Source organism: Hypanus sabinus, chromosome 19 (genome assembly GCF_030144855.1).
Source record: "Hypanus sabinus isolate sHypSab1 chromosome 19, sHypSab1.hap1, whole genome shotgun sequence".
Taxonomy (NCBI): domain Eukaryota; kingdom Metazoa; phylum Chordata; class Chondrichthyes; order Myliobatiformes; family Dasyatidae; genus Hypanus; species Hypanus sabinus.
This window is the reverse complement of record NC_082724.1, coordinates 32,786,963-32,806,787: the sequence shown is the minus strand read 5'-3', so window position 1 is coordinate 32,806,787 and position 19,825 is coordinate 32,786,963. Positions and strand designations below refer to the sequence as shown.

At 40.4% G+C, this 19,825-nt stretch overlaps 1 protein-coding gene across 1 annotated transcript in view; it reads left to right on the top strand.

The window, feature by feature from the left end:
• suclg2 (succinate-CoA ligase GDP-forming subunit beta) overlaps positions 1-8,545 on the top strand; it is a 381,523-nt gene extending 372,978 nt beyond the window's left edge. The window contains exon 11 of the mRNA XM_059944292.1: positions 7,658-8,545. Within this exon, the coding sequence (XP_059800275.1) occupies positions 7,658-7,773 (116 nt within the window). The 3' untranslated portion in view covers positions 7,774-8,545. The remainder of the gene's footprint in view (positions 1-7,657) is intronic.
• Positions 8,546-19,825: the final 11,280 nt, after the last annotated feature.

Genomic DNA, 19,825 nt, shown 5'->3' with positions numbered 1-19,825 from the left:
GGAAAAGCTACACTTCATGGTAGACATGACAGCGCACCTGAACACACTGAACACAGCTCTTCAGGGGAAACGACGCACAGCCCTGCACATGTTGGAGGATGTTTGGGCATTCGAGCGCAAGTTGGCAGTGCTTGCCAGAGATTTACAGAAAGGCACATTGTCTCACTTCCCCAATTTGAGAGAGTTGAAACAAGCTCACGACTTGATAAATTCGGAATATTTACATTCTGCAATCATCGCAATGCAAACATTGTTTGGGAAACGCTTCTGTGAGTTCAGAGAGGAAAAAAACACATTATCCTTCCCAGTCACTCCCGTAAGCATCGATCCATCCCTACTGAATACGACTGCATTGGCAGGTGTGAGTCAACCTGATCTTGAGATGGAACTGGCCGACATAGCCGACAAAGACATATGGGTGTCCAAGTTTAGAAGCTTGACAGCAAACCTTGAAGATGTTGCCTGTCAGAAGGCCGTTCTTGCTCAGAATCACAAATGGAGTGATATTGAAAACCTCCCTAAACCGGACAAACTTGTGTTCGAAACATGGAATGCTATCCCCGACATTTATGTAAACATTAAAAAGTATGCGCTTGGAGTCCTGTCGATCTTTGGATCCACATATGTATGTGAGCAGGTGTTCTCTAACATCAACTTTATTAAAAACAAACATTGCGCACACCTCACAGATGACAGCTTGCGATCCTGTGTAAAGATGAAGGTGACGTCATACAGCCTTGATGTGCAGACGCTGTGCGCTGAGGTCCAGGAGCAGAAATCCCATTAACCAAGTATGCTAAATATTTTAATTGCCTATTATTTTACGTATATTCATATTTTTTCATTGTTCAGTGAAATAGTCCTTTTATTTTTCCGGTTGACAGCTGGCTGACGTTATTTTTGGTTTGCTGCTGGCGGACAATTTAAGGTCGGCGTTTTTCATAAATACAAGAAGGACTCAAATAGACATTGAGTATTTTAGTTAAAAGTAACCTTCAACCCAACATCATTTTTTCGGAGTTCAAAATGTTTTTGTTGCATGCAGAAATGTAATTTCGTTTTCTCTGCAGGAATTCATCAATTTCATAAATGCAACACATTATAGTTTGTTTATACATAGCATAAAGGCAAAAAAGCGTTGTATGCAGTGTTATTTCATTTTAAATGTCAAACGGGTTTTGTGGCTCCCAGTGTTTTCTTTTCTGTGGGAAACGGGTCCAAATGGCTCTTTCAGTGGTAAAGGTTGCCGACCTCTGCATTAGGGGAAATTAAAAGAATTAGGAATGAAATAAATAATTTGTCTATGCAAGAAATCAGGAAAAACTTAATGTTTCTGAAACAGAGACATTATGAAAGTGGATCGAAATCTATGAAAATACTGGTGTGAAAACTGAAAAAAAAGATAGCAGAAAATACAATTCATAGAATTAGGGACCCAAGAACGAAAATGATAAAAAATAAGCTAAGTGAAATTCAAGAAGCTTTTGAAGTGTTTTACAAAACACTATATTCCAAAGTTCCAGGGGGAAGCATAACCCAAATTGACACCTTCTTGAATTCTCTAGAGTTACCCACTTTAAGCAAAGAACAAAATAGAAGGATGACTGCTGACATAACTGAAGTTGGATTAAAAGCTGCAATTAGTAGGCTTAAATTAAGCAAGTCACCAGGATCAGATGGGTATACAGCAGAGTGGTACAAAGAATTTAAAAATGAGTTAATTCCTGTTTTACTCCCCACACTGAACTGAGCTCTAAAAAGGGCACAAATGTCACCCAGTTGGAAGGAAGTGATAATCTCAGCTATACCGAAAGAAGGCAAGGATAAAATGGAATGAGGGTCATTTAGACCAATATCTGTTCTTAATGTAGATTATAGGTTATTTACCTCCATCATGGCCAAACGATTCGAGGAGTTTCTACCCATACTGATACGTAATGATCAGACAGGTTTTATACGACAATGCCAGACTCAAGACAGTATACGAAGGACTCTTCACATTATGGATCATATACAAAAAAATAAAATCGAAGCAATAGTGATAAGTATGGACGCTGAAAAAGCATTTGATTCGGTTAATTGGAATTTTCTTTACAGAGTTTTACATAGATTTGGTTGCCAAGGCGCAATTATTAAAACTATACAGACACTATATGACAATCCTACTGCTAGGATTAAAATCAATGGAGATTACTACACACAGGAGATTAGTGTGCAAACTTAAAGCACACAGTATTGGGGTTATGGTATTGATGTGGATAGAGAATTGGTTGGCAGACAGGAAGCAAAGAGTGGGAGTAAATGGGACCTTTTCAGAATGGCAGGCAGTGACTAATGGGGTACCGCAAGGCTCAGTGCTGGGACCCCAGTTGTTTACAATATATATTAATGATTTAGACAAGGGAATTAAATGTAGCATCTCCAAGTTTGAGGATGACACGAAGTTGGGCAGCGGTGTTAGCTGTGGGAAGATGCTAAGAGGATGCAGGGTGACTTGGATAGGTTAGGTGAGTGGGCAAATTCATGGCAGATGCAATTTAATGCAGTTAAATGTGAGGTTATCCACTTTGGTTGCAAGAACAGGAAAACAGATTATTATCTGAATGGTGACCGATTAGGAAAAGGGGAGATGCAACGAGACCTGGATGTCATTGTACACCAGTCATTGAAGGTGGGCATGCAGGTACAGCAGGTGGTGAAAAAGGCAAATGGTATGTTGGGATTCATAACAAAAGAATTTGAGTACAGGAGCAGGGAGGTTCTACTGCAGTTGTACAAGGCCTTGGTGAGACCGCACCGAGAATATTGAGTGCAGTTTTGGTCCCCTAATCTGAGGAAAGACATTCTTGCCATAGAGGGAGTACAGAGAAGGTTCACCAGATTGATTCCTGGGATGGCAGGACTTTTGTATGAAGAAAGACTGGATCAACTAGGCTTTTACTCACTGGAATTTAGAAGATTGAGGGGGGATCTTATTGAAACGTATAAAATTCTAAAGGGATTGGACAGGCTAGATGCAGGATGATTGTTTCCGATGTTGGGGAAGTCCAGAACGAGGGGTCACAGTTTAAGGATAAAGGGGAAGCCTTTTAGGACTGAGATGAGGAAAAACTTCTTCACACAGAGTGGTGAATCTGTGGAATTCTCTGCCACAGGAAACAGTTGAGGCCGGTTCATTGGCTATATTTAAGAGGAAGTTAGATATGGCCCTTGTGGCTAAAGGGATCAGGGGGTATGGAGAGAAAGCAGGTACAGGGTTCTGAGTTGGATGATCAGCCATGATCATACTGAATGGCAGTGTAGGCTCGAAGGACCGATTGGCCTACTCCTGCACCTATTTTCGATGTTTCTATCAGCCTCTATATAAAAAAAATTAAGGAAGATATGGCAAGATGGAGCCTGATTCCTTTTTTCAGTCTCAGTTCAAGGATTGAGTCTATTAAAATGAATACACTGCCCAGACTGTTATATCTCTTTCAGACCCTACCAATAGAGATTAATCAAAATCAATTCAATGAATGGAACAAGATGTTATCAAGGTATATTTGGCAGGGTAAAAGGCCTAGAGTTTTTTCTCAAAACTTCGCAATTAGCAAAGGAAAAGGGGAGATGGGGCTTGCCTTCTCTTAGAGATTATTATTTTGCAGCACAGTTGAGAGCTGTGATATGTTGGTGCAACCTATTATATGATGCTCAATGGAAAAACATTGAGGAGCGGGTACTTCCCATCCCCATACAAGCAATTTTGGCTGATAACAACCTGCAAAGGTACATAAATACTATTGCTAACCCATGGGTGAAATTGACTCTTAAAATATGGAAAACCACTATAAAAGAATATAATCTAGAGGGAGATATTGCAATTCTTAAATGGTGTGCATATGACTCTGATTTTACGCCAAATAAATTGGATGCTAGATTTAAGAACTGGACAGCTAAAGGAATAACAGTTCTTTGCAACATAATGAAAGAAGGAACACTGTTCAGTTTTGAAATGCTTAAAGAGAAACACTTATTAGAAAAACAAGATTTTTATTGGTATTTACAGATGCGACAATATGTTAATAAGACGCTTAAAAATGTAGCCAAGGCAAATACATGCTTGATAGAGCTCTTTAGAAAAGCATATAATTCAGATAATGGTAGTAGAATCATTTCAAGCATGTATAAGGGGTTGTCAAAAGTTAAAACACATTTGACTTCATACATTAAAACAAAATGAGAGAAGGCAGGAGGGATAATTATATCTGAGGAAGAATGGACAACAATATGGAGATATCAATGGAAGTGTACCAATTCAGAGAAATGGAGGGAGTTTGGATGGAAAAACTTGATAAGATATTTTATTACACCCTCTCAGAAATCCCATTATGATAGTAACCTCCCTGTTTGCTGGAAAAATTGTGGAAATCAAAATGCAAATCATTATCATATTTTTTGGGACTGCCCTGTTATCAAAAACTATTGGAGGGGGATACACAATGCCCTACAAGACATCTTAAGTGTGAAATACCCTTGGAGAGTAAGACCATATGTTTTGGATATATATCTCAAGAATGGTTGAAAAGAGATAAATATTTAATGAATATACTGCTGGTGGCTGGTAAAAAGACTCTTACTAGGAAATGGTTATCACAGGAGAACCCAACTTTAAATGCATGGATGGAAATTACAATGGACATTTACAAAATGGAGAAGATAACAGCATCTGTTCATCATAAACTGGAACAATTTGATTCATACTGGGAAAAATGGTTTAACTACATAATGCTTCATAGGCCTGATTTTATTCTCACAAATCAATGAATCTGTTGTAAAAAGAAAGATCACTCCCTTGTACATAGTTCTTTCTTTTTGCTTATTTTTTCTTTTCACTCTTTTCTATAAGTGTATACCTCAGATAAATACTTTGTGGAGATTTGAGATATATATGATTATATGGTGTATATGTACAATGTCTGAAATACATGTTATGGAAATGTTTGTTTGATGAACTTCAATAAAAAAATAAATTACCAGAAAAAGAAACCTGATGATCCCTTTCCACTTCTAATCCCTCAATGAGGACTGGTGTGTGTTCCCTCGACTTACCCTTCCTGAAGCCCACAATCAATTCCTCGGTCTTACCGATGTTGAGTGCAAGGTTGTTGCTGCAACACCACTCAACCAGCTGACCTTTCTTGCTCCTGTATGCCTCCTTGTCGATATCTAAAATTCTGCCAACAATAATTGTGCAATCGGAAAATTTATAGATGCCGTTTGAGCTGTGCCTAGCCACACAGTCGTGGGTATAGAGAGTAGAGCAGTGTGCTAAGCGCAAGTCCTTAAGGTGTGCGAGTGTTGAATGTCAGAGGTCTTTAGCCTCTACCTATACGCTGGGATTGAGGTAAAGCCAGGTGATTGGACTTCCCAAACTAGGGGCATGGGATAGCACAGTAAGTGTTTTTGATGGTGGTGTAACAGTAGTCAAGTGTGCTGGCTCCTCAGGTTCCACAGGTGATACTTTAGTGATACTCATTCAGAGACTTCTTCAAGCTGGCCTGGTTGAAATCCCCCACAATGATAAGGAAGGTATTAGGGTGTGGTGTTTTGTGCCTGCTGACTGTAGCTCCCCCAGAGCCAGCCTGATACTGGCCTGTGGTGGAATGTACACCACTACCAGGTTAATGGCAGAAAACTCCCTTAGCAGGTTAAAAAAAAAGGACATTTGACCGCTACATGTTCCAGGTCGGGTGACAGGACTCAGGCAGAACTGCCACGTTTGGACACCATGATGAGTTAATTATAAAGCATGCTCCACCTCCTCTGCCTTTAAAATACTGGACTGCCCTGTCTTTGCAGTGACTGGTGAAGCCATCAAGATGCAGTGCTGTGTCCAAATTGGCCAATTTTCCCTGAAATGACATGAAAAGTATTTCAATAAATCTGCTCCATTATCCGAAGGATCCCAGGTTTACAGCTAGAAAGCTTCAACTTCTCCATTAATTAATTGCACCTTTCAAGTGTATCTAGTCCACCCGAAATGAATGCTAACATTGTATTTGCCTTCCTTACCAATGACTTAATCTGCAAGTTAACTTTCTAAGTTTTGTCCTTGTTTAAAAATAACAATTGTCCTTTATTCCTTCTACCAAAGCGCATGACTATACACTTCCCTACACTGTATTCTATCTGCCACTTCTTTGACTAATATCCTAATCTAAGTCCTTCTACAGACTCCCTGCTTCCTCAACACCACCTGCCCCTCTCCCTATCCTCATATTGTCCACAAACTTCGCTACAAAGGCATCAAATTCGTCATCCAAATCATTGACGTACAACATGAAAAGAAGCAGTTTTAACACCCAGTACCTGTGGAACACTCCTAGTTGCCAACAGCCAGTTTTATTTTATTTCCACTCTTTGCCCAGTCAGCCAACTTTCTATCCATGCTAGTATCGTTCTTGTAATATCATGGGCTCTTATCTTGTTTAGCAGCCTCATTTGTGGCACCTTGTCAAAGGCCTTCAGCAAGTAAATAATATTCACTGACTCTCATTTGTCTATCCTGCCTGTTATTTCCTCAAAGAATTCCAACAGATTTGTCAGACAAGATTTCCCCTTAAGGAAACCTTGCTGACTTTAGTCGATTTTATCATATGGCTCCAAGTACTGTGAAATGTCATCCTTAATAATAGACCTCAACATCTTCCCTGTGGTTATCATCAGACATTTTTGCAGACTTAAGGTATATTATGTGATGTTATGCAAGCCCCATTTCCTAGCCACTAGACCTAAACCCAATCTGGAATGGAATCAAGAAGGCTGTGCCAATACTCTTCTCAGTCCTTGCCTCCAATATTATACTTCACTGCCTGTTTCTTGCTGGAGTGAAGCTAAGCTGCAGAAAACAGTTCAAAATTACCTGCTTACCAGAGCCAAGGTCACTCAAACCAAAACTTAAACCACCAGGTGCATACTGTAGATGATATTTGAAGTTGTTTATCTCATTCATGGTTCAATAACATAACTGCAATACCATTGGCTTCCTTTGTTAAATATGGAGATACGACAGCGCTTCTGCCTTAAATTCCATGATGTACCAAATCATGAAAAAAATGGTTAATATAGTAAACAGCCAAAAGTAATTTTAAGGTGACTGCAAATACAGAAATGTTCAGAAATCAAATGACTTTAGTGAAAGAAATCTGTGCAGAACATTACACATGGAAATGGAAATGCATATTTCATACAGCCACTGCATTTCTTTAGGTATACAACAGAGATGCAGCTAAATTAAATTCCTTGACATAATTATATTAGCAGGAAATCATTCTTTCTTTAGGATAAAAAGGTTTGTGTCAAAAACATGATGCAGCAAGAATTCTGTATGGTGATCTAGAAAATAAATATAAAATAGACAAAAATAATTGCTTTTGATCTGGGTCACATATATTTTGAATTTCATGGTGATGTGAATCAGCAGTATTCTCATTTTGTGAAGCACAATAGAAAAAAAAACATTTCAGCAGTTTTCTTTAATGATCCCAGAAATTTGTAAAATCAATATACTTTGTTAACCTTAAAACTGTTCATATCTGGATATCTGTTTCAAAGGCAGACCATGTTGTCATTTTCACTTGCCACCCGTCATTGCCTATTCCCCTTCTGTTTCTAGGAACCAATGTTAATGAAGCCAAGCGCATCCTGAGTGAGAGTGGATTGCCAATTACTTCTGCCGGTAACCTGGAAGATGCAGCCAAGATGGCAGTCGCCAGTGTGACTTCAAAATAGCTTAATGAAGGAAGTTTACAAGTGATTAATTTTCTTTACATTGAACTGCTCAGCTACTTTGAGTAATTTTGGAACAATAATTTTACAATTTTTCACCCAATTATGTGTTAGATCTAAAGAAATATTAATACATTTATACAATGTCTGCTGCTATTACAGAAAAGTTGTAAGTTCGGCAGCTTTTAAAATAACATTGAATTATGTACTTTAAATAATTCCTACATATCAATAGTTATCTTTTATGAAAATATGATTTTTCTATTTCTGTGAACTCTGAATACTATAACATTATGAAATATTTTCTGAATACCTTTGTGATCTTCAGTTATTGCAATAAGACCTCAACTTTTGCCTTAATCGTAAGATTGATTAAAACGTTAATAATGATTTAACAGCAGTGAAACTGGTGCTGTTTCATAAGCCTTAACCTTCCTTTAGTGCCAAGAATACAAATCTATTCCCAGCTGGTACATACACAACTTGGCACAGTTAAGTCAGTTGTACTGTTGGCAATGTGCCAGTGGGCAAATAATCGTACTAAACTAGTTTTTTGTTCTCTTTGCCTTTCTTTTTATGAAACTTATTTTTACTATGCTAGAAGTTTACTGCCTGAACCATGTTGTAATTTCAAACTTCTGTGACTCTTTGCAAGTCTTCAGTGCTTGAAACAATTATGAAAATATCTCAGTATGGGCAAGCAAAAACTAATTAATTTCTCAGATATGTAACAGAAAGTATCTTCCAAAAGGCAAATAAAATGTTTTCAACTATGGAGGCAAGTATTCAGAATAAGTGACAATTGTATTTATAGATTTTTGTTCAAGATTTTCTAATGTTCTGTATTCCAAACTCTGCTGGGTGAACTTAAATCGCAATATTAGATGGGATAGTAGCATTCCCATAATGTTGTTAGGTAGTGAGCATCAGGTTTTGGTCTAGAGATGATAAAAGAATAAGATATATTTGCAAGAAAAGAAACTGTGCTTTCTGCCTTTGTCCTTTATGCTACTAAAAGTCACAAATATAGGAAGTGATTTTGAAGAAGGTTTGGTGAGTTTGTATAGTGTACTTTGTATACATGGCAGCTAGACTATCTTGGAGACACAAAGGACTACAGATGCTAGACTCTGGAGCAACAAAATCTGCAGGAGGAACTCAGCAGATTGTCAACATCTGTGAAAGGAAAGAAATTGTCAACCCTGCACCAGACCGGGAATGGAGAGGTGAGATGGCCAGCGTGGAGAAGAGGTGTGGTGAAAAAGGATTGCTATCAGAGATGGCAGTTGGTGGACTGAAGAGGGGTGTAGGATGGCTGGCAGGCAGTGCCAGGTAGAGGAGGTGAGCAGGGCTGGGGCTGGAAGATGCGGGCAGATGGGTAATAGATGGGGACTGTTAGAGGAAAAAGAACAGAAAAAAAAACAACAGATGAAGCAAGATTAAGAGAGGGGAATGTGAAGCTGGGAGATGGTTGCTGGAGGAAGCTAAGTAGGAATCCAAAGTGATACCAGGTCTGGATTCAAATAAATAAAGGTGAGAATAGTAACCATTAAGGAAAGAGGGGTGAACAGTAGTTGGAATGTGATTGTGGGGAGTGGGGGAATCCCATCTATGAGTTGTGGATAGAGTCAGGAGGGGGAAGAACATCAAGATGGGTGAATTGGGGGGTGGGGGGGAAGGGGGTCAAAAATGGGAAGGAAAGGAGAATCAGGAGGGAGGTGGGGAAAATACTGCAAGAACAAAAGAAATTATGGGATGTATACCCCCATCCACACCCATCACTCACTTACCACTAGCAATGTCCTCTGCTCACACGGTAGATATAATACTCATCTTCCTTCACCATCTAGGTACTTAAACAGTTCTTCTAAGTGAGGTAAAAGTCCACATGCATCCCTCCACCCTTGTTGGCTGTGTGTGGCGCTTCAGATATGGCCTTCTCTACATTAGCAAGACCAGGCGTAGACTCGCCAACTTTCACAGACATCTATGTTAAGTTAGTAATGGCCATCCCAAGCTGTTAGTTACAGATAGTTACAACTCCACATCCCATTCCCACACTGACCATTCTAGGTGAGTTTTGGACTTCTTAAGGCTTGCTGTTGGTCTGGGATGTGTTGAAAAGTTTCCAAAACAGAACCAAACCAAAACTAGATTACCAAGCATTAAGCTGAGAAATCCACCTTTCCAATCAGACGCCACCTAGACCTGGCTTGGTTACTGAAATCTCATGCATTTGAATGAAGGTTGTTGGTGGCCTTAAAAGGTGGTTTAAAGTGAAAAGAAAAATTAGAAATAATTAACTATTTATGTCTCATTTATTTCATTTCACCAGAAGGTGAGCAGGAGATAAAGTCTTGAAACAGGGGAGTCAATGGTTAGGAGGAATAGACAGGCAAGTGGAGCGGAGACAAAGGTCAAGTTAATCAACATGTTGTTGAATGGCAGAACAGGCACAAGTGGTTATATGATCCATTCCTGAAACTGTTTTTTTATGTTCACATTTATCTACAAAAAACTAATCTGGCATTTTTAAAGACATGTACAGATGCTTACATTATTTTCTACCTATGCTTAAGAACCTGGTCTAAAACAGGTTAGGATTATTTTGAATAAACTTTGCTTTCAAATTATCTCCAATGAATGCTAATTTCTAATTAGTTCAAATAAACATTGATTTTAATGTAGAACACTAAATAAAGGTTTTGATTCCTTCTAAAGACTGAAATCGTATTGACTGTAAGTGCTGCAGCAATTTGTACTGGCTATGGATATAATCAGATGCATGTTCAATTTTGTTGTGTATAACAGAGTTCTGCATCTCAGTCACAACATTACAAGTAGCTGATGCTACTCAAAAAGCAAGTGCCATGGGGAGCGTTTTCCCCATGAGGCCACTACAGTCTCATGGTGAACCGTATGAAGAAACATTCGCAGAATCCTGGAAACGAGTTCACTGCATGAGCTATTTGATGATTAATAAAAGCATCAACTGTTAGCTGGTGCTACACAAGAAGCACTAACCTCTGTGTGGGATCTTCAAAAGGACAATTCAATTAGTCACACTTCACTGTTCTTTTCCCCCTAAACCTGCATCATAAACCATTATTCAACATTATTTTTGTGCTTGTACAGTTACATCAGTCTGAACTCTAGCTCTCTGTTAGGAAAATTCATTACTGCTCCATTGATAAAGCCTTTGGGGATGCTTCCGATTTTTCTAAAAATGTTACGGGAAATCTAGGCAAGGTTCAAAGGATAGCACAACACAGGCTCTTTAAAAAGTTTAATTATTTAACTGAGCTAAAATCAAGCAGTGACACTTGTATCTACTGTGATGAAGTGCTTTGAGAGGTTGGTCATGGCTTGTATCAACTCCTGCCTGAGCAAGGATCTGGAGCCGTTACAATTTGCCTGACACCACAACAGGTCTACAATGGATGCACTCTCATTGTCTCTCCACTTGGCCTTGCATACCTAGTCAATAGCAATATCTAGAGCAGGCTGCTGTTTACTGATTACTGCTCAGCGTTCAAAACAATCATACCCTCAGTTCTAATCAACAAGCTCCAAAACCTGGGCCTCTGTACTTCCCCCTGTAACCAGATCCTTGACTTCCTCACCAAGAGATCATAGTCTGTGCAAATTGGAAATAACATCTTGACCTCACTGAAAATCAACACTGGCACACCTCAAGGATGCAAGCTTACCCCTCTGTTCTTCTCTCTCTGCACTCACAATTGGCTAAGCACAGCTCAAACAACATCTGTAAATTTACCAACAAAACTATTTCAGATGGTGATAAGGGGGCATAAGGGAGTGAGGTAGATCAGTTGGTTGAGTTGTGTTGCAGCAACAACCTTGTACTTAAAATCAGTAAGATCAAAGGAATGATTGTGGATTTTAGGAAGTGTAAGTTGAGGAAACACCCATCAGTCCTCATCGAGGGATCACAAATGGGAAGCGTGAGCACTTTCAAGTTCCTGGTTGTCAACACCTCTAAGGATCTATCCTGAGCCCCACATATTGATGCAATTACAAACGTAACCCTCTCACCAGGGCTTGTATACAAACTTAGCTCATTAGCTAACTCTGCTAACAGCCACATGACTCTGAAGTGAGAAGGCCACCTTCCATAAGCAACACACGTCTAAGGTTGGTATGACTTGGGTTCAACCAATCAGGAAAATTGGAATGATCCAAATAAGAAATATTGATTGTAGTGAATGCTGTGTAAATATTGCTCCATGCAAAGTTATGCTTCACCAGAAAAATAACATACACCAACATAAAATGACGAAGGAAGTATATTTACCAATTGTTCAACTTTAACAAAAGCTAACAAAAAGAAAAGAAAATTAAAAAGGTTTTTCCAGTTAATCCAGCTATGTAGTTTCTTGTACTTTGGGATTTCCTTTAGTACACTGATGAGAACATATTCTCTCTGAAATGTCAGCCCGTTCCTTTACTGGGTCCCTCCGTAGTTTTGCCTCTTTTCTTCTCTGTTTGATTAACCACTGACTTACTTCTCAAATGTTTTCCTGTCCCTCACAGTCTCATTTATAATGTCCATCTCCACAATTATAACAGAAGATCCCCTCTCTAGTCGAAAGACCCTCTCCATCACCATTCCTTGTTATGGTCTGGTCCGGAGCCCGCATTCCGGGTCTTGATCCGGTCCACGGACTCAGGACTCCGGGTCTTGTAGCTGTCCCTCCTTTCACCCTTGAGCCCAATTAGTCACACCTGTGGATCATCGTGGCTTGTTGGGGCTCAAGGAGGCGCACCTGATGCCCAGCGGCTGGCGGTGTATACAGGGGGCTCTGGGACTGAGTGGAGTTGATGTGTGTGTGTGTGTGTCCCCGTCCGTCCGTCCTGTTCCGTTCCGTTCCGTTCCGTTCCTCTGATTGCCCTGGCTTGGAGAGTCCCTCGTTAAAGAGGAGTTCTTCAAGTAAGTCGTGCAGTCACCCTGGACCTAGTTCCCTTCCTATCCCTTGCCTTTGTCAGGCAAGCCTGGCCAGACTGCCATTGCCCGGTGGGGCACTCTGCCCCTTTCCATCCTTTGCTGCCAACGGTTTGTGCCCTGCAACCTACCCAGGTGCCCTGTGACCTGCTCAGGTCCCCGTGTTCCTGCCTGGGAGGTCTGGGCCCTGTCCAGGAGTTATGTGGCCTGCCCGGTAAACTCCTAGACCCTGCCTGAACTCCAAGATCCTGCCTGCCTGAACTCCGGGATCCTCCTGTCTGCCTGAACTCTGGGGTCCTGCCTTGCCTGAATTCTAAGACTCTCCCGGAACCCCAGAATCACCTTGAATGTCACGTCCCTCATGCACACCACGGTCACCACATCTTATTGATCGTTTAGTTGTTCCCATCCTGCCCCTAGTACTTCAGTGCCTGCATCCTGCACTTGGGTCCAGCCTCCTGTCTCCTTATGACATTCCTCTGTTTAGCAATTCCTTTGGGTGGGTCGGGTTTCCAAGTGGATGTGTCACATTTAGCTGAAACATTAAAAGATGTCCACTGAGTCTCAAAGCTCTGTCTCTGTGGCATCATGGGTCACTTCAACAACAGAGACTACTACTGAAGACATTACTCAGCTGTTGGAAATATTTTGCTTATCAATCATGTTTTCCTCCTCTAACTTCTCTGAGTAATTCAGTAGAAGATGGAGAAGGGTGCATGTTGCGGGTCATTGGAATATGTAGAGCAATCATGTCATTTGAGAGTGCACCCTTCCTGACTTGTTCCACACTCAAAGTGATTGCTCTCAGTTAAATGCCCCCTTGGTGGCACAAACTGTGCAGCAGTTTCTCCACCCTGAAAATGTAGGCAGACAGTTTCTCTCCTTCCTCCTGGAATGTGCCTAAACTTAATCATAAGATCAGCTGAACTTTTAGTAGTGCCTAAAGCACCTTCCAGAACTTGCTTATAGTTAGCTGACGTGGCTAAGTGGGTTTTTCACCTTTAGGAACCTCACTATATCAGTCACCAGACCCTTAAAACTCTCTACCAGTTTGTTTTTTTTTCATATTATCTGAGCACTGCCTTTCATCTGATAACTAAGATGTCTGCTCAGCCCAAACCTCATATTCAACTGGCGTCCTGTTGCCCTCACTTCAAAAAAGTAAGCAAATGCTTTGAGAGGGTGGTCAAGGATTACATCTGCAGTATGCTACCACCCACACTGGACCCCTACAATTCGCCTACCAACACAACCAATCAACAGATGAATCAATAGTCACACCTCTACACATCTGGACAAGAAGGATGCTTATGTGAGAATGCTGTTCTTGGACTACTGTTCCACGTTCAACACCATAATTCCCTCCAGGCTTGACAAGAAGCTCAGAGACTTCAGCCTTCACCCTGCCTTGTGCAGCTGGATCCTGGACTTCCTGTCAGATCGCCAGCAGATGGTAAGAGTGGGTTCCCTCATCTCCACCCCTCTGACCCTCAACACAGGAGCCCTTCAGGGCTGTGTCCTAAGCCCCCTCCTTTACTCTCTGTATACCCATGACTGTGTCACCGTCCACAGCTCCAATCTGCTAATTAAATTTGCTGATGACACTACATTGATTGGCCTTATCACAAATAATAACGAGGCAGCCTACAGAGAGGAAGTCATCGCCCTGACACAGTGGTGTGAAGAAAACAACCTCTCCTTCAATGTTCCAAGAACAAAGGAGCTGGTTGTGGATTACAGGAGGACTGGAGACAGGCTAACTAACCCCTTACAGACATCAATGGATATGGGGTTGAGAGGGTGAATAGTTTCAAGTTTCTCGGCATACACATCACTGAGGATCTCACTTGGTCTGTACATACCGGTTGTGTGGTGAAAAAAACACAACAGCGCCTCTTTCACCTCAGATGGTTGAAGAAGTTTGGCATGAGTCCCCAAATCCTAAGAACTTTCTACTGTACTTCCCTCAATCGCAGGCCTCTGCCAAGAGTGGTGTGGACAGCCCAGCACATCTGTAGATGTGAACTTCCCACGATTCAGGTTATTTACAGAGACAGGTTCATTGGGACCCAAGTCACCTCAACCACAAATTGTTCCAGCTGCTACCATCCAGGAAACAGTACTGCAACATTAAAGCCAGGACCAACAGGCTCCAGGACAGTTTCTTCCACCAGGCCATCAGAATGGTTAATTCACTCTGACACAATTATATTTCTAAGCTACAGTATATTGATTATTCTACTGTATATCTTACCGTATATACTATTTATTACTAACTACTAAATTTGCACATTGCACAGTCAGATGGAGACGTAAAGAAAAGATTTTTACTCCTCACATATATGAAGAGTGTAGGAAATAAAGTCAATTTAAGTCTTCCCCAGTGGGTGTGGGCATTACTCCAGAGACATTCTCGGCCAACAATAATTTTGGCTCTCCACAGGTACACTTTGACATTTATCAACCAATGATGTAATAGCCAAAACCAGTTCAGAATTTAAATCAACTGCTGAAGGACTTATTAGACTTATCACATCAGGCAAAGTCTTCCCCTCACTCCACAAGAAAGAGAAGGACTTGCCTTTAAAATCTTCACCCTCAGCTGCATTCTCTCCAACTCTTGAGGTATGAACAGGCCATGGCCCCACCTCTCGGGATAACCCAGTGGGACTTCAGTCATGTCACTGGTAGTCTGGACTAACACTATATTCTTACCAGCTAATTGGTCAAAAAACTTTCTCCAGTACATTTACAGAATCAGCACTCTTAAGAAGCAGTTTGTTGAGGATTCAGACATCCACCCCACTCATTACATGTAGATTCCCCTTTTGTATCACACCAAACCTTAATCCTTGCAGCATCCTAAACAAAGTATCTTAATTATGACACAACTCATTTTCCACAAACATTGGTTTAAACACACGTAAACTGCTTAATCAATCATACAGCCTTCGATCGTCCGGTTGAGCCCCCACAACTGTAACCCTCTCACCAGGGCTTGTATACAAACTTGACTCATTAGCTAACTCTGCTAACAACCACATGACTCAGCAGTGAGAAGGCCACCTTCCAAAAGCACCACACCTCCAGACATGGTATGACTTGGGCTCAAGCAAACAGGAAAGTTGGGATGTTCTGATTAAGGAACATTAATTGTAGTGAATGCTGTGTAAGTACTGCCCCATGCAAAGTATCATTGCCAGAAAAATAACGGATCGTGCACTAACATAAAATTACAAAGAATATATATTTATCAATATTTCAACTTCAACAACAGAAAAAAGAAAATAAAAATAAAAGGGCTTATTACAGTTAAACCCGTCCAAATGTTGGAGCTCATTTCTGGAGTAGTTGGGTGCTTCGCTTTGGTTACTCACACACTGAACCCACATTCCATGTGAAAGACGCCAGCCACAGTTTGAACTTACCTCGAAGACCATTTTGAATAAACTGGCTAACTCAAGTCTATTGGTTCTTCTTCCTTGGAACCATTCATCTGCACAAAGCACTTCTTACAACGGGGTTGCTCCTTGGAACAGCATTCTGTGAGAATCTTCCCTTGAACACCTCTCTGCAGCTCCAGCCAAAGAAACCCAAGGACTACTTTCCTTCAGAAATTTTCCCACCCAGCTCTCTTGAATCTGGCGTCGCATCCCACTGGGCAGAAAGTTCCAACGTGTCCCTCAACAAACCTGTTTGGCTGACACAATATTACTAAGTTGGACAAAATGGCTGCTTATCTTTAGCCAAATTGAAAACACTAGTCTATGAATCTTACTAGCAGGACACTCTGTGTTTACAGAAAACTGCTAAAATAAAAATACCTCACAAAATAGCAGTAGAAATCTTAACCAGGCTTTACACAAAGAAGGCATGACAGCAGCTGTCTTTCATTAGAGTTTGAGGAGACTAGGTATGGCACCAAAGACACTCACAAATTTCTACAGATGTACCATGGAGAGCATTCTGACTGGTTTTGTCACTGTCTGGTATGGAGGGACCACTGCACGGGATCAGAAAAAGCTATAGAAAGCTGTGAACTCTATCCGCTCCACCATGGGCATCAGCCTCCCCAATATCCAGGACTCGTTCAAAAGCCAATGCCTTAAAAGGCAGCATCCATCATTGAGGACCCCCTAACACCCAGGACATGCCCTCTTCTCATTATTATCAAGGAAGAGGAACAGGAGCCTGAAGACACACATTTAATATTTCAGGAACAGCTTCTTCCCCTCCACCATCAGATTTATGAATGAATAATGAACCCTCAGTATTTTTTCTTTCTTATCTTTTTGCACTACTTATTTAACTTAATTGTTATACATACTTACTGTAATTTATAGTTTTTATTATTATGTACTGCTGTCACAGAACAACCAGTTTTGCTGAATATGCCGGTGATATTAAACCTGTTTCTGATTCTAGGTCACATGTTAAATAAATATAACCATGACAAATAATGTGACAAGGGTTATGAAATTTCCAGAAGATATGATGTGATATACTGCAAACTATTGTACAATTTATGACCTCTATATTGTGTCTCATAACAGCCGGAAGCCTTTTTAACTCTGAAAGATTTTGGGCAGAGCTTATCCTAATGAGCATTCAGAATGTGACATTGTTCCTTCAATAGCTTCCTGAAGGTTGGTGAAGCTTATCCTGAAACTAACTATATAATCACAGTGCTGACAATCTTCCCTTTTGATTTTACAATAGTACTGTTTAACTTGCTGTGTGTTCTATCCAATATCCAAATGTTGTACAATGTAGCCACTTTGATAGGGGAGATTTTGAGGTTGTTAAGATTCTATGCATTTAAAGTTTCTTTTTGGTAATGTTTATAGAACCATCTTGTTATTTATGCAATAACTTGTGACGATTGGTGACATTACTACAGTGAGCTTTCGTTGAAATCTTTTGTTTGTTTCAACAGATTTTCCAAGATTTCAATTCAGCCTGCAACCTATTAGAAAAGTTCAGCATTGACACTGAGTTTCTCACAGCATCTTGGACAATATCAGTTTATCATAAGTCACGTATTCTTTCAACATTTGCCTCGTACTGTAGGTTCAGCCTATTCAACCATTCCTCACATGGCCAACTTCTCATCACAAAAATCAACCTAGTGAGCCTTCTCTGATCTTCCAAAACGAGGGCACCCCTCCTTAAATAAGGACAGAATGTTGAGTCATTTTACATTTTATATTGATAGCAAGATAACCTCTACTCTTGTAATACATTCATATTGTAGTAAAGGCCAACAGTCCAGTTGCCTTCCTAATTGCCTGTTGTACATTAATATACCAGGGCACCCGGATCCTTCTGTAAATGAACATTCTCTACTTTGTCTTTATTTAAAGAATATTTTTGTTTTCTCATCTTCCTACCAAAGTGAATAACCTCACATTTCCCTACTTTATCTTCCATCTGCCCAGTTTGTGTCAGTTTGCTTAACCTATCCAAAGTATTATGCAGTCTTCCTGTGTGCTCCTCATAATTCCTTCTCTTCTGACATAGTATCATCAGTAAAGTTCATTGCAGTACCCTCCATCCCATCATGCATTTCACTAGTATGACTATAAATAGTTGATGTTCCAGCAATGGTATTTCTGGCATCCTGCTCGTTTCAGCTTATCAAAATGAGAATGCTTCACTTATTTCAGTAGGCATCAATAGAACATGGAAGGTAGAATAGGACAGCACAGGAACAGGCCCTTCAGCCCACAATGTTGTGCTGAGCCAATGCAATCAAATGACTAATCAAACTAATCTCTTCTGCCTAGACAATGTCCATATCCTTCCATTTTGCTCACATTCATGTCTATTTAAATGTCTCTCAAAATGTTAATGTTCCTGCCTCTACCATCACCCTAGGCAGTGCATTCCAGGTGCCTACCACTCTGTGTTTAAAAAACGACTTTGCCTCTTACATCTTTGAAAATACTCCCGCTCACCTTAAATGCATGCTCTGTCATATTAAACATTTCAACCCTTGGATAAAGATATTGTCTGCCTATTCTATCTATGCCTCTCATAATCTTATAAATCTCTATCCAATCTCCCCCCAACCTCTGTTGCTCCTGAGAAAACAACCCAAGCTTGTCCAACCTCTCCTTGTAGCACATGCCCTCTAATCCAGGCAGCATCCTGGTAAACCCCTTCTGCACTTTCTCCAAAGCTTCAACACCCTACCTATAATGGGATGACCAGACTATATGCAATACTACAAATGCAGCTAAACTAGAGTTTTCTAGAACTGCAATATAACTTCCTGAGTTTTGAACTCAATGTCTTGACCAAGCATGCGATATGCCTTCTTAACCATTTTATCAACCTGTGTAGCCACCTTCAGGGAGCCAAGATCCTTCTCATCTTGCCCTTAACTGTGTACTGTCTCTTTCCATTTGACTTACCACAGTGCAACACTTAACATTTGGCGGGGTTAAACTCCATCTGCTATGTTTCCACCCTTATCTGCAATTGATTCATATCCTTTTGTATTCATTGCCAGTCTTCTGCACTTTCCACACCACCAATCATCGTACTATCTGCAAGCCCACTAACCCACCCATCGATATTTTCGTCCAGGTCATTTATATTCATCACAAAAAGCAGAGGTCCCAGTACAGATCCCTACAGAACACCACTAATCATAGACTACCAGCTAGAATAAGTCCCTACGATCACTACACTCGATCTTCTATGGACAAGCCAGTTCTGAATCCACACAGCTAATTTGCTTGGATGCATGCATCTTAAACCAGAGTACAAAATAAATTTATTATTTAAGTACACACTTGTCACTGTATACAACCCTGAGATTTGTTCTTTTGCAGGCATACACAGTTATTCCAATAGAATCGATGAAAGACTGCGCCCAACAGGATGGACAAACAACCAATGTGCAAAAGACAACGAATTGTGTGAATATTAAAGGGAAAATGTAATAAACACAAAAGCAATGAATATTGAGGAGATGAGATGAAAAATCCTTGAAAGTGAGTCCATAGATTGTGGGAATAGTTCAGTTATAGGACAAGTGAAATTATTCACTTTTGTTCCAGTGCCTGATTGTTAAGGGGTTAAAAC